The following is a 16,675-nucleotide window of genomic DNA, read 5'->3' on the forward strand; positions in this document are numbered from 1 at the left end:
GTTGTGCGATATTTTGATGGTTAGTCACTCTTGACACCCCTGTCATCTTGCGCTCATAAGTTAAGTTGCTTTTAAGATACGGAATTGAAACTTATCACACAGTTAAAATAAGGAATAAGGATCAATAAATAATATCTGAAAAAAAGACATTGTTTTGTTGTACCATCACTAAATGCGGTCCATTTTCTACATGTAACCTTTTTATGGGACACCTTGTAGATCACACCTCTGCTACCACACCGGGCCACCACACCAATATTAGGATTAAAGGTTACTCTGATGTGATAATCACATCCAGAAACATATTTTAACTTCACTTGTGTAGCATATTAAAAGAGTGAAAAAGCAAGCTTGATGTGGCTAAAGTTCAAGTGAATTTTCCCAAGTAGATTGTGATGTCTTGCCAATTATTGGACCTTGGCCACCATAAGCACAGCATCTTTTTTAGTGCAGAAACTTCCCACGCCCCAAAGATGACCTCAGATGCAACATTCAGAGTTTATCTCTGCCGGTGATTGAGACACTGATTGCATAATTACTGCTAATCAGTCTTCACATTGTTTTCTTTCAGGTATAAGTCGTAAGAGAGAAGAATGCAATGATCGGACACTATTCATAGAGCGGCGGTCTTGTACATGTTCGTCGTTCTATCTGGTTCCTGCTGGTAGAGAATCAAATTGCATCTTGCGTGCAAATTCTCCCTTTGGCTTTGGTGACTGTGGATTTGGGTACAAATATAGAGCTTGGCAATGCCGAGATGAAAATGAAAGAATTATGCCTTTCTCCTATTGTAGTTCTGATTCAGGTGAGTTGATTTATGTCCTTGTGTATGCTCTCAGCGAGCATTTTGAATGCCCAAATGCCCAAGTCTTAATTGGGTTTTGTCCGCCCTCCTATCAAAACAAAAATCATGAACAAATTCCACAACTTTGGTCAAATATTGTCCAATTTTAAGCTGATTTTCAGATTGTAATACAATGCTGAAATTGACTTTGCCCATGTTCCCCATCCCTCAAAAGAGAGAAAAATCCTGAAAAATGTTGGCGGTAAACAAACTTGAGGGAAAATGTTCAGCTGAAAATCCCCAAAGGTCTTATTGACTTCGTGTAGTTTGGAATTTTATTTCTGTGAAAAAGCATATAAATGGAATATAGCTTATATTAGCCAATACACATACAATGAAATATAGAACAAGATCACTTATATTGTAAATATATAATATCTTTTAGCATTGTTGATCATTTTCCTGCAGAATTCACAGAGTCTTTGTGCGAGACACCATGTGCACGTGATTGTCAATTAAGTCCTTGGTCTGAGTGGATTGAATGTGGTCAACTGACAGACAGTGTTGGACAGAGAACTAGACGACGACATATCCTGAAAGGGCCTGTCAACAATGGAAGGCTATGTCCTATGCATGATAGAGAAGGATATGTAAGTAATGAACAGGATCTATTTTGGGGATAAATTTTGATTAAAAATAATTTACCATATTGTGGTCCACAACATGGTGTTGCCGTAACGGGGACCATGCACAGGGCAGTTTTGGGTAAAGCCGGCTCTCAGTAGCGTAGCGACGGGGACAGGGGGGGGGGGGGGCACGTGTCCTAGGGGGCGCCGAATTGATCAATTCAGCATCGCTTCTGCGACGCCTCCTAGCGATGAAAATCAAAATGTTCGCGCGCATTTCAACACAAAATCATTAAAAAAGATCAGTTTAAGACCGATAGGCTTTTCCACTTCATTGTAACCATAATTAATCAGTGACAGGCCCTATTTGTTCAAATGTTTGAAAAAATTGGGGAGGGGCGCCATTGTGTATCCTTAGGCCTGGGCGCCACAACCCCTATAGCAACGCCACTGCCGGCCCTGCTAAAAGGGCCCCGTAGCTACTGTTTCTTTTCGTCCATAGGCCCCCGAGGCTCTTGCTACGCCCCTGTTGTAACTATTATCATCATTTATCGTTATTATTTCCAATTTAGATTTATGAGATCAAGCCATGTCAGTTATTTAATGATAGTAATGTGGAGTACTATTGGAGTACTGAGATGTGGCAGGAATGTCATTTAGATGTCAACATTGCACATGAAAATGCTTCTTGTGGGTCTGGCGGATTCCAGAGAAGAGCTGTCAGGTAATGGGCTATTCCGGTTAAAATCCATAATACCTCTAAGGAAATAATGATCTTGATCTCCCACACAGGAGATGTATTTCAAATGGAGTCTCCCATTGAGGTTTGAAATCTACACTCCGTGTGTGGAAGATTAGCGTAATGTCTTCCATATATGGGTTTTAAATTGAATAGCCCACTGGTCTTTAGAGGTATGTTATCAGTATTTAAGATTAGGAGTGAACGTTTCCGGATGTTTTTGTAAAATTTACAAAAGCAACGTTAACAAATAAAACTGCAACAACATTTTTCAAAATGTTGTCAATAATGTTATTGCAAACATATTTGCAAACATATTTACAAAATATTGTTGTCAACACTTGGATAACATGTTACAATGTTTTGCAGCTAGTTTTCACGCTTTTCTAAATGTTATTAAAACATTTTATACCCTTTATCTTGACATTTGTATTTGCAGGATAAGCACCGCCTTAAGGGCTGGGGTAGCAACGTTGACACAGTATTTATTTTGGGACCTGAGAGCACATCAGACACATCAAATTGCATTCTTAATATGAAGAATGTCCTTCTGATATCAAATAATTTTGATTTTTTGAAATTGGCGCTATAATACAAATTGTATGGCAAATTATTAAAAATTGATATTTTTACCATTTCACAGTCCTCGAAGTCCGAAAATTAAACTCCTTTTGCAGACAGGTAACACACATGATTAGGAAAAATTTCCAACCGTTTTTGCTAAAAATCACTACTGCCGGCAGTAAATATGAATATTTTTTCCGAGGAGCTTACAATTTTTATGCCTTTTGGGAAACTTGATTTATATCTTCAATACGGACGGTCAATTTCGTCGCAATTTCGTCTATATTTCATACACTTTAAGTACATAGCATTAGATTTATGAAGAAGTTTTGGTGAAAATGTGCACTTTTGACATGACACTCGGGGCCGAATACAGCGAGAATATGATTTGTAAATATAACAGCTGAATGCTGAGACGTTTGCAACCCCGTCACTTTCACACCCAACCATTTACACATCCTGTCACACCCATGTCACGTACTTTTACAAGGCAAAAAGCAGCTTTTCTAAGCATTGTGAACATGGTGCCTTCGCCAAAGAAAGTTTCCTACTATAAAGACCTAACTTTTGAGATGGTTTGCATGTCGAAAGGTGCAAAATTAACAATAAGGCGCCCGGTTATAAATCCGCGTTCAGCAAGTCATCATCACGACACTTGTAAACAAACCGTGCTCGAATTTGATTGACAGTTGACGTCAGACGAGATAAATTGTTTTTATCTTTGTCTTTCATTATAGTCATAACTCATTACGGCAGCAAACACCGCTGGGAGTGGAATGCACAGCACGGGGCCAAAAATATCTCACGTTTGTTTTGCTGTGCACATTTGTCTTTAAGAAATTGGATAATTATTGTTTTTTTCTTTAGGCCTACAAAAATATTGGTAAAAGATGGGATCTTAAAAGAATTTTGTTGGAACTATAAATAGGCCTATGCCTATCTGATAACAATTTATTTAAATTTGTGACAATATTTCTGTAACAGAGTATCTTCTCTGATATAATACTCGTAATTATGTTTATAGGACTATCAATAACATTGTAAATAAGAAAGTTCAGAACTCATAATCGACCCAGGCCCCACAGCTGAAAGGCACCAAGCCGTGCAAAAAAGAAATAACAATTATCATAGCTGGCTCAGTGATGGTCTCCCGTAGAACACCATAGGCCCCATACTAAAATTGTGTTGAAAGTAATGTAAAATTTTGCACTTTCACTCTATACCCAGCAAACACAAAAACGTTTTAAAAACGTTTTAAATAAGTTATATTTTGGCTTTTGGTTTAGGTAAAAACGTTTTAATAACATTAAAATGTCGGGTTATATAAAGGTCATGATAACGTTTTAAAACGTTTTGTACGAAAACACACAACAACAATATTTTTAAATGTTTTCAAAAAATGTTATTGTAAACTATTTTTGCAAACATTGTTGCCAAATATTGTGTCAATACTTAAATAACATTATGTTAAAATATTTGAACCCAGTAAACACAGAAATGTTCTTAAAATGTTTTTTTCAAAATGTTTTAATAACATTTAAATGTCGGGTTATATAAAGGTCATGAAAACGTTTTTAAAACGTTATTGAAAATATTTTGGGCAAACATTTTTCGCAAAATATTTTTTCAACTAAAATAACATTCTGTTTAGAATGTTTTGTATCAAGTTTTCAAGAATGTTTTTGGAATGTTATTAAAACGTTTTTATACCCTTTATATAACCCGACATTTAAACGTTTTCTGTAAAACATTTTTGTTTGCTGAGCAGTAGATTATCAAAAATGTTGTTTAAGGTTATGAAAACGTTTTATATTCTTAATATACCCTTTATATAACCCGACATTTAAATGTTTTCTGACAACCTTTTATAACCTTTTGCGAATGATGTCGAAAACGTTTTGTGTTTGCTGGGTACCTAGGTAGTGAACCCTCGTTCAAGTGCACATTTCGCTATATGGAGCTATATGGATATTAGGCTATGGGACTGTAGAATTAGTAGGAACCTATATTGCACTAATTTAAAATAGATTTCCGGGGAAACAGCCCTAAATTATAATTTAAAATCTTCATTCATGAAAACATACCTGCAATTTGAAATTAAGTGCAGAAAGATTTTAACACTAAATATAATTATAATGCTATGGAACTGAAACAGATTTAATTTCCACATTATTATTTAGAATTAGAAATGATATATCACTAATGCTTTAATTTCAGACATGAATTATTTTTCATGAAAATGCAATGTGATCAATGGTGTATGCAACGAGTGTGTATTAAATAAACTGAAGTTATGTACATCGTATCATTATATCCACATACCGCAGTTAGTCCGTTCACATCATGCATTAGGCCTACTATGTTTATGAATATCAATTTTCTTCATTCGAAGCACATCGTCCCGGAGGCGTTATTTCTTTCTGCAACCATAATGGGCCGCAATGCGATAACACATAGTACATACATGTAATTAATAGGCCTATGAGGCTAGATATAACACGAGTTTATTACCATTATTATTTCCTCTTACTTAATAAAATAAAAAGAAATCGATATAATTAAAATTCTATAACGGTTTACCTGGGGTTCGAACCCACAACCTTTGTATCCATAGTCTAATGCCTACACGACTGTGCTATGATTCGTTGTGCCAGAAAGGTGTTTGTTTATGATACTTATTGATTACGGAATAAACTGCATACACACAATATACTATTACTAGTATAATAAATACGAATATAATCCTAACCCTAACCCTAACCCTAACCCTAACCCTAACCCTAACCCTAACCCTAACCCTAACCCTACTAACCCTAACCCCTAACCCTAACCCCTAACCCCTAACCCTAACCATAAGACCCTAACCCTAAGACCCTAACCCTGACAATAATGAACCTTGCCTCGGACTATGCGGTTAGTGATATATTGTGGCCCATTATGGTTGCAGAAAGAATTTACGCGTCCCGGAGCACATTATACATGTAGGGCTACCGGACATATAATCAAACCGGAGAGCACCATCAGCATAATAGGTATGCCACTTGTTTATTAGTACACACCTGGGCCGGGCTTCAAGCAATCGATCATGCCGCTACCCGCAGTATAGACAAAAGTGCACAGGAGTGTGTAATTGAATGGGAGTGAAATTGCGAAGGTGCGCATAGGTGCGAAGGTCCGCATAGACTGCACGGTGTAATTACGAGTTACCAAAAATAGAGCGTACAGTGCAAAGTAAGTTCACGGGGTCACGTCGGAAAACTTGGATTTATTTATTTATTTTATACTTTGAAACACTATATGCACTTTATAGATAGTTAATATATTATTTGCTGATATAATACGGTACTTCTATTTGATTTGGCATCGTAAATTGCTGGCATGATGCAGTCATGTCTACAGTAGAACTCATCTCGACCTTTGCAGGATTAAACCCCATTAAAAGCTATTAAACCAAGATATAACACTCATTGAAGCAGCTCAACTGATTAAATCAGATCTTCTCTGGTTGTGAACAAGTGTCTGTTTTCAATGTGCGACATCGCAATAAAGCTGGTATTTATAGCTTCAGTTGGGTAACCGATTATAAAGGAAACGAAAGGAAACAATGGTATGTGTACTTTTGTTCACGAAATGAGACAAAGACCTGCTTTTTGTTAACCAGCATTCTTCAAAATGAGCAACATAATGATTGTTGACTTAACACGGTTTGGAAATAATTTCTTCATATTTTGGTGTTATCTGTCGTTTACATATCCTTCCTAAAACACAAAAGTGCGACCCTCTCCAAACATCTAAATTAGCTAAACATTTAGGACATGTTACAAAACTTTATTTTCTAGAACCTATTTAGAATAATTTAAATGTAGCTTTTACCGTTTTTTGTGGCATCCTTCAGAAGTGAGCGGTCCGATACCAATATTTTTGGTCAAATCTCCATTCAATTAACACGGGGAGTTGGCTAGCTATGCCTTGCCCTCACTCATATTTTACAAAAGTGCGACCATTTCTGAACATCTAACCTAGCTGTAATTTTAGGTCATGTTAGAGAAATATATTTGCTAGAAGTTTTGGAGAATAAATAAAATATTGACTGGTTATTTTTCACACAGTGATGTTAACTAGGCAAGTGTCCATTCTCCCAACATACATCATTTATAGGGGTCACGCGTCAATGGTGAGAGCACTGTGTATTGTGTATAGGAAAACGGACAGTAACTGCAGTATGGATTTTCGATCCAACAGTATTGATCACTTTTGCTAAGATTATTGTATAATTAAATCGCTCTCAATTCAGCATGTAGTGTAGTGGTTTGATCGCTTGCATGTTGATGCAGGAGTCCCGGGTTCGATTCCCACCAGCGGGTTATTGAAAATAATGAATACTTCATCCTTTTTCAATTTTCTATTACGAAAAGGAAAAATTATATTGTAAATCAAGATGTGTGATTAGTTATTAGCCTATTTTGCGCACACTTTTAGTTCATACTCTTCTGTGGCTATTCCGTTTAACGACAACCCTCCCTCTGGAATCTACCGGCGGATGGGTACATTCCACTGCCCTTAAGTTACCTTATATCAACATTTAAAAATTATTGATTGAATGTTATAAAACAATTAAGGGAAAACAAAGAAGAGAAAACATTAAACATATGATATATCAATCTGACCCAGACAAGGAATATGGCAAATATAGAAAGTACAAAAGCCCTCTAATTGTGTTTGTCACTTGATAGAGTGAAAATCTTAGCGTTCTTAGCACTAATACTAATGTTGTTTCTTATTAGGACAGACAATGCCCTTTAACTTTTCCTTAGATTCTACAACAATATGAGTGTCCTTATTTAAATTTACATTGCAGTTACACACATTCCCTCCTTGTACAGATACACGTTTGCTTAGGAACCGGGCCTGAGGTGGGTGTAAGTAAGAAAATGGGATCATATACTGGAATACAACATTTCCTGATTCCCAAACATTAACAGGTCATCAACAGAATTTAGTTTTGTCAGCCACCACCACCACCCTCCCCCCCCCACCCCCACCCACCCCATGTTGACAATCTTCATAAACCACTGTTTTTAACTATAGACATTTCTATGATGTACTATAATGATGACATTTTCGCTTTCTGGTTATATTGTAGGTGTATCATGAAAAGTCTATTTGGTGTTATAGGCTGGGCAAATCACACCATGTGTGATTTAGAAAGTAAACCAGAAGCAACAAGAGAATGCACAAAACCGTGTCCGGGAGAGTGTGTTGTCAGCGAGTGGGGAGAATGGTCCATTTGTCCAGGGGTAAGTTGACCATTGATGACCTATTCTTCACAAGGTATGGTTAATAATGACAAGCAGAGACATCTTGATAGAAATAGTAGACGGTAAGTTTAAATTAAGAGAACTCGTTCACATGCGCTACAAACAAATGATGTTAAACTTGCCGTACATGGCAGAGTAATAGTAATTCTATAGAGTTGATTAATTTAGGCTATGGAGCCATTTCAAGAGCACCCCCCATTTTGTACAGAGAGTCAAGTTCAAAGCTACTCAAACTTGTTCAGAACCCACATAATCATAATTATCTGGCCATAAAGGATTCAGAAAATGAATTTCAGTTATGGAGTTAAGGGTAAAGGTGATGTCATAGATCTGATGGCTGCACAACGAACGTGCCTTATGTTTTGTCTCTTAATTGACTATAATTTTTATGTGATACCCGAAATGGCTGAATAATTTGGATATGTCAGGTGGCCTGTTCTGACACCAGTTCCAAAATTGTTGTTTTGAACCAATGTGAAACTTGATCACAATGTGAAAAGTCAACGATCTTTCCCCACCAAGTCGAAATGGCTCCATAGCCTAGAATGATCAGCGCTATTATAAGTACTGCATCACTGCCAAATATGGCATTCCATGTTGACCTAAAACGTTTCTTAAAGCCATATTGTAACATTTCCATAAGAAATAGAATTGTATTTTTTGTTCATAAAATGTTCGTTTTCGCTGTTAGATATGTCCTCTTTTAATTTTGGTCCAAACAGATGAGGCAATACAAACAAAATCGCTATATAAATGCCAGCACATATGTCGCCAATGCAAGCCACTCCTTTGAACCTGAATCGGTCGGTACTTTTGATATGTTTATGACTGATGGTATTAGTACAATCACAAGTTGCTATTGTATTTAATTTGTGTGAGTTTGACAGAATAGTGTTTATATTACTATTCAATCATTGAACACTAATGGTGGTTACAACCTAACATGCACTGGTTCAAGGAGTTGGCCACATTGGACTATCCATTTAAAATCCACATTCCCCCATGGAAGATTTAGCTAAAGTCTTCCAAAGATGGAGTATAAGTTTCCAATAGAATAGACAATTGGGTAACTTCCATTTGAAATACTCACTCCAGTTGTGGAAGATATAGGTAACACCATAATACAGGGGATGGGTTTCAAAATGTTATATGTTTTGATGACACCAGAGATATTTTCCAAATGGGAATGTCCCGCAAATTTAAACAAAGTTATTCATTATAGATTAAGTAAGGTTTTTGCTGTCATGCAATCTTTGTCTGTAATATCTTGGATATGTTTTGGATTGTTATTTGGTCGGGGATCAGAGATATATTAGGCGATAAAATTAAAAGATGTAAAAGTACATTTTCATTGTATGTGCACTTGATCTTACATCAGCAGTTGGTTAACCATTTTCTTATTAATCCCAGAATTGTAACTTAGTCTCCTTCATACATCGAACACGAGAAATCATCCGCGAGCCATCGCCTGAAGAAGAGGACCTATGCCCGGACCTCTTGGAACAGCAGCAATGCATGTTGGGTATTAATTGTTATGAGTATGTTTGGAATGTGACGTCATGGAGTACTTGTGAGCTAAAGCCAGGCGCTGTATGCGGTGAAGGGACCATGACTAGGATACTACAATGTAAGGAGAAGAATGGAGCTGAAAATGCGGTGGATATGTCTTACTGTGAAGAGGTGAGATGACATTACAAACGCTGAAAGCCTTAATGTACGATTTCCATCAAATTTTAGTTAGTTATTCTGTACTCAAAATGCTCAAATAATATTAGTAATAACTGATGGGAAGCCTTTCTGTCCACTACAAACGAAAGTGAAAGAAACCCCATTGGCTATTTTGGTCGTTTAACTTATGTCACGATTGCTCTGTTGACCTACAAACACAACAAATTAGGCTGATTCCATTTAGATGTAAGTTGGGACATGTGTAAACATTACAAATATGCCAAAAAAATCAGGTTTGAAAAAAAAAATTTCATATTATAAGATCGTACATTATGACTTTAAAAGAATGGGTTGTGACCGGAGGGCACTTCATTATTGGAGTGCATTTTGGGCTGTTAAGGGTACCCTTAGTAGCATAGCAATCACCCAAAAGTTTGAAGTTGATCGGTAATTATGTTGGAGCGGGACGGTTGATTATTGGTTTTGCTTCTGCTCGGACAATAAGCCAGACATGCAGACAACCTGACAGTACCAAGCAACCATCCAGGCCATAACCTAATAACATAAGCACCCACTTATGTCTGGGGCCAACATGATAACACTAAAAACTTCTTTTGTTGATTTCTCTCACATTCTTTGATGGGTTTCAATAGTACGTGGACACAATGACCATTGGGTACATTGGCATGTTTGTGAGCTGTGATGTCGGAGGTCATCTAAGGGTAATTTGAGGTCATTCTGCAAATATGTTTAAAAAGGTGGTTTTTTTTAACTTTGAAAGGGGTATTCAGAATTTTCTTTCACATTTGGTTCAAGAGGCGGCCTTCTGGCGGGGACAAATTGTATGCACCAGGTAAAATCTACTTTTTATTTCTTGTCAAACAGCGAATACCACCATTCAATCAATCTCTTGAAGGTAAATGTCACGTAGGATGTTCTATAGACTGTCTGCTATCCGAGTGGTCAGAGTGGACCAAATGCTCTGATGTATGCGAGCCTGATGGTAAGTCATATGTCATATAGGATGTTCCGAGCTGTCTGCTACCTAAGTTGTCAGAGTGGACCAAGAGCTCTGATGTCTGCAGGCCTGATGGTAAGTCATATTATGTCATGTAGAATGTTCTATAGACTGTGTGCTGGGTGATTACAGTGGACAAAATGCTCTAATGTTCGCAGGCCTAATGGCAAGGTCAACTGTCACGTAGTCTATAGACTGTCTGTTATCTGAGTGATCAGAGTGGACCAAATGCTCAGATGTCTGCGGGCATGATGGTAAGTGGACCCTTATTCCAATTCTCCAAGAAATTTAACCCATTTTAAAACTTAGACCGATTTTTTGCCAAATTTGTCAAATTTGGGCTCCAGTTATGTGTAAATGGGTATTTTTTTAAATAAAAATTGAAAACAGTGACCAAGTTTTATACTAAAATGGATCGAATTGTTTCTATTGTTATTCCATTATGATCATTTGTACTGAATACTGGGTTTTATTAAAACTGATCATATTACACTAATTTCAAAAGCCAAGGAGTAATACCATGCCTAAATATTCCTAGTCCATTTCTCCCTGCGTTATGAACCTGTACTTTTGTTTGTTGTTTTTCTTGCCAGACTAATAAGTTACCCAGTGGTATGCAGGCACATGTACAGGTTCGGTCATGTAAAGCCATGGTGGTGGTAATTAGCAAGATATGAAAGAAACTGCCGAAATGACATCAAATAACATTGATGAACCATAAAAGCCTACTTCTAACATGACGTCATCCTTTATTATAAGGAATGATGGGCAAGGTCCATCCCATCAGCACCAGTGGAGTAGTGTTACAGTGGATGGGGCATCCTTACTGTAGTCTAAATTTGAACAATTTGAAAGTTGATAAAGAAGTGACTAAACCTGCTAACATACCTTATAGATTTAGTTTCCTCAAATAGAAGTCAGAGCTTTGCCTCTAGGCAGATATTCAATCACTCTATTTCACATAAGATGTTATTTCAATCACAGGATGAAGATCAATACATTGACTTGAATAGCTATAAATTTAATTAATGACTTTCGTTTTTCAACAATATAACCTTTATGCGTTTCTATTATTGTTTTCAGTTGGTCAAATTAGGACACGGAATGTGCTTCGTGAAGTCGCAGCACTAGGTAGACCATGCTCAACTCAATTACAACAACAAAGACCCTGTAAAGCAATGCCATGCTTCCAGTGGGTTATGTCTGAATGGTCTGAGTGTATTGTACAGGTAAGCCAACAAAGACACTGTAAAGCAATGCCGTGCTTCCAGTGGGTCATGTCTAAAAGGTCTGAGTGCATTGCACAGGTAAGCCAAAAAGACCTTGAAAAGCAGTGCCATCCTTCCAGTGGGTCATGTCTGAATGGGCTGAGTGTATTGCACAGGTAAGCCAAAAAGACCTTGTAAAGCAATACCATGCTTCCAGTGGGTCATGTCTGAATGGTCTGAGGTTATTGCACAGGTAAGCTTACTTAATGTATGAATCAATGTTCCTACACATTGGCTGTCCAACTCCCGACGCAAGCATTCCTAAGTGGTTTCAGAAACTATTATATTAGCGCACTATAATAGGCAAAACTCGCGGTCCATTGCAACTTGGCTATTAATTTTGTGCTACTGTAATGAACTCACATCTTGGCTGATTTGTTTCTATGATTTAATAATATCTCGTATTTAGTGAAATCTTCATTAATTATTCTTTTTATTTCTTTTAAATTACATTTTAGGATGGTGAGTGTGGTATGGGCATCAGAACACGCAATCTCTCATGTACACAAAATGATGGCGTTGCCATAGAAGACGGTTTCTGTATTGGTAATAAACCATATAACAACAACTTTAATATAACAGCAGAAGGGATGAAGTTGCTTGAGAAAACACAGTTATGTACAATCTCTTGCCCAGGAGAATCAGTCGGACCGCCAGCTGTGACCTCTAGTAAATTATTAGGTGAGGACGCTGTGTACGTATTTTGAATTTGACAATTTCAAAATCAAATAGTTGCATGGTCAAAATCAACAAGGAATATGTCAAAATAAGAATCTCGTTTAGTTTTTAAAACAACAAACAAACGCGAACCAAACAGCATTACAGGATACAGATTCGGTGAAACTTCCGTGATTTGTTGAGGGTACTTCCATAAAAATCGGACATGCCGCAGTCACTAAATGCGTGGAAAACTTGATAGAAATAGTATTAGCCGAAATATACAACAACTCCATTCAAGCTGAAGATAGTATTTATTATTATTTAGCTCTCCAATTATTGCAAGGAGTGACATGATATTAATTTATAATAATATTCTTCTATTCTCTCCAGCAACTCCAACGATGTTCCCAAACAAAACATCTACTGCATACCCTCCTATATTCTGCGATAACAAAGCTGACGGAATACACCCATGGCCCGGTAGTTGCTCTGAGTTTTACATATGTCTTGAGGGAATCACGTACGAGGGTTCCTGCACTCCCGACGCCTATAATCCAGATAGCCATCGTTGTGATGATATGGCCAATGTACCTGGCTGTGAGCATTACATTCCCTGAGTCAACTAATGTGATATTTACTCCGCACGATGTACTCGTGCGATACACTCATGTTCATGTTTCATGTTCATTCACCTGTATAGGAAGGACATTTAATTTTGTCAAATGTCAGCGTAAACAGATATCTGTGGAATTTATGAATCTATCATTTGCTTATTTTGGCTGGATTGGACTGATAGCAAATAGGTGCGTCTATGATTAACAGCTCAGAGTCACTGATGCATTTAAACAAAATGCGTGATACGGGACAAAATTCATAGCCAGAGTACCAGGTCAAAATCGAATGCTCATAGTCGATTTTTTACTCGGGTTTCGCGGTCAATAATTGGGTAGATCCCAAAATCAAAATTTCCCAAAAAGTATCTTATAATAAAAGACAGAGATAAAAAGACTAGTTCGCGTATGAAATACTGACAACTAGACAGAAAATGGCGTACTGCGCAAGTCGGCAAACAATCACGGCGCGCCTTTGCCCTGACGTCAGACGCGATTTAGTCTTTTTATCTCTGTCTTTCATTATAATATGTTTTCATTATATTTTATTATTTACTAATTGTACTTTTGAATTTTTTATCTGGTTTAATGATTCCATATTATAATTTTATTGGTGTTTTCATTCTTATTCCACATTGTATCATCATCAATATTGTAGTGTTAGATTAATTTCCATCTTGAGCAAATTTGGTGCCATAAGCTTCACGCTTTGAAACATCGACTTCTCTTCACTCTTTATATTCTTATGGTTTCTCTTACTGTCTGTTCAATTAGCTTAGATTCTTGTTTTAATTCAATATTTGATAAAGTAGCGATAAATGTGAAAAATAATGAATTAAATTTTGCGAAATATGGTCAGACCCAACAAATTTTCAAGTTGCACTTGACAAATTTGATGATAAGCACTCAGTTCTTTACCAATATGGTGTTTCCCGCCTATAGATTTGTAAAAATCTGTAGAACGTCAGGTACCATACACTTTTCCGACGAACTCTAGATTGTGCCATTAGTTCAATAGGCGTGGTAATTACTGTTTCATTTTATCATCGGGTGGCATGTGGCGATGTTAATATTATGCAACCAACCATAGGCCGAATAATGATTTTGGTGCAAGTGCTGTCAGACAAAAATTGTATTTATTTATTTATTTATTTATTTATTTATTTATTTATTTATTTATTTATTTATTTATTTATTTATTTATTTATTTATTTGTTTGTTTGTTTTGTGCAGGATGTGTGTCATAATTTACAGTAAATGTAATATTCAAACATGTTTATATTCAAACAAATACAATATTGAACTTTGTATGCAGCACTCACGGTTCATTGGTGTGCTTGTTTAAAACAAATTTGTAATCATTTTTGGTATAATATTATAAAACTTACACTGGCTGCAGACAAACTATATCGGTAGATTGTTTTCAAATAAAAAGAACCTTTCTTGTACAAGTAAATATTATCTAAACAAATCACCTAAGGTGGGCCTACATTGTTCCCAAATGAATGGTATATAGAAAACAATATTTTTGTTAAGTCAATTTGACATTCCAAAGGACATGCTGCTTATTTACTCATAGGCTAGAAAGAAGAAGATGATACCAATCAATTCCATTTCCATTTCGATTTTACCCATGAAACCAGTAATAGTAAGGATCGCGAAACCCATATATTTCAATGAATTTTGCATGAAACATGTACAATGCTCAGAACAAAAAGTAATTGCACACGAAAGGACATCACCTCACGACGCGTCTATGGCAAGTATATTGCACAATAGAACAGAAAAACCTGGTTTTTCGATCGAGAAACCTGGTTTTTCGGTGAAAAACCAGGTTTTTCGGCAGAGAAACCTGGTTTTTCGCCGATAAACTTGGTTTTTCACTGATAAACCTGGTTTTCAATCGAAAACCAGGTTTTCAAATTCGATTGTCATAGTTTTTCGAAAACCTGGTTTCTCGGTCGATAAACCTGGTTTATCGGCGAAAAACCAGGTTTCTTGGTCGATAAACCTGGTTTATCAAAAACTATGACAATCGAATTTGAAAAACCTGGTTTTTCGATTGAAAAAGCAGGTTTATCAAAAACTATGACAATCGATTTGAAAAACCAAGTTTATCGGCGAAAAACCAGGTTTCTCGGTCGATAAACCTGGTTTTTCAAAAACTATGACAATCGAATTTGAAAACCTGGTTTTCGATTGAAAACCAGGTTTATCAAAAAACTATGACAATCGATTTGAAAAACCAAGTTTATCAGTGAAAACCAGGTTTATCGGTCGATAAACCTGGTTTATCAAAAACTATGACAATCGAATTTGAAAAACCTGGTTTTCGATTGAAAACCAGGTTTATCAAAAAACTATGACAATCGAATTGAAAAACCAAGTTTATCAGTGAAAAACCAGGTTTATCGGTCGATAAACCTGGTTTATCAAAAACTATGACAATCGAATTTGAAAAACCTGGTTTTCGAGAAAAACCAGGTTTATCAAAAAACTATGACAATCGATTTGAAAAACCAAGTTTATCGGCGAAAAACCAGGTTTATCGGTCGATAAACCTGGTTTATCAAAAACTATGACAATCGAATTTGAAAAACCTGGTTTTCGATTGAAAACCAGGTTTATCAAAAAACTATGACAATCGATTTGAAAAACCAAGTTTATCGGCGAAAAACCAGGTTTCTCGGTCGATAAACCTGGTTTTTCAAAAACTATGACAATCGAATTTGAAAAACCTGGTTTTTCGATTGAAAAACCAGGTTTATCAAAAAAAACTATGACAATCGATTTGAAAAACCAAGTTTATCAGTGAAAACCAGGTTTATCGGTCGATAAACCTGGTTTATCAAAAACTATGACAATCGAATTTGAAAAACCTGGTTTTTCGATTGAAAAACCAGGTTTATCAAAAAAACTATGACAATCGAATTGAAAAACCAAGTTTATCAGTGAAAAACCAGGTTTATCGGTCGATAAACCTGGTTTATCAAAAACTATGACAATCGAATTTGAAAAACCTGGTTTTCGATTGAAAAACCAGGTTTATCAAAAAACTATGACAATCGATTTGAAAACCAAGTTTATCGGCGAAAAACCAGGTTTCTCGGTCGATAAACCTGGTTTGTCAAAAACTATGACAATCAAATTCGAAAACCTGGTTTTTCGATTGAAAAACCAGGTTTATCAAAAAAAATATGACAATCGATTTGAAAAACCAAGTTTATCGAAAAACCTGGTTTCTCGGTCGATAAACCTGGTTTTTCAAAAAACTACGACAATCTAATTCGAAAAACCAGGTTTCTCGGTCGATAAACCTGGTTTTTCAAAAACTATGACAATCGAATTCGAAAAACCAGGTTTATCAAAAAACTACATTGTAATAGTAATGGCGACACACTTCATGGCGCGCGGGCATG

General features: G+C 36.4%; 1 protein-coding gene across 3 annotated transcripts in view; it reads left to right on the forward strand.

The window, feature by feature from the left end:
• The window catches only part of LOC140169817 (thrombospondin type-1 domain-containing protein 7A-like), a 41,442-nt gene extending 27,317 nt beyond the window's left edge, over positions 1–14,125 (forward strand). For all 3 annotated transcript variants that reach the window (XM_072193119.1, XM_072193118.1, XM_072193120.1), the window contains exons 13-21: positions 572–805; positions 1,253–1,434; positions 1,983–2,134; positions 7,857–8,010; positions 9,442–9,711; positions 10,585–10,702; positions 11,801–11,946; positions 12,444–12,666; positions 13,036–14,125. In XM_072193119.1, the coding sequence (XP_072049220.1) occupies positions 572–805; positions 1,253–1,434; positions 1,983–2,134; positions 7,857–8,010; positions 9,442–9,711; positions 10,585–10,702; positions 11,801–11,946; positions 12,444–12,666; positions 13,036–13,262 (1,706 nt within the window). In that variant the 3' untranslated portion in view covers positions 13,263–14,125. The remainder of the gene's footprint in view (positions 1–571; positions 806–1,252; positions 1,435–1,982; positions 2,135–7,856; positions 8,011–9,441; positions 9,712–10,584; positions 10,703–11,800; positions 11,947–12,443; positions 12,667–13,035) is intronic.
• The last annotated feature ends 2,550 nt before the right edge of the window (positions 14,126–16,675 follow it).

Source organism: Amphiura filiformis, chromosome 14, assembly GCF_039555335.1.
Source record: "Amphiura filiformis chromosome 14, Afil_fr2py, whole genome shotgun sequence".
Lineage (NCBI taxonomy): Eukaryota > Metazoa > Echinodermata > Ophiuroidea > Amphilepidida > Amphiuridae > Amphiura > Amphiura filiformis.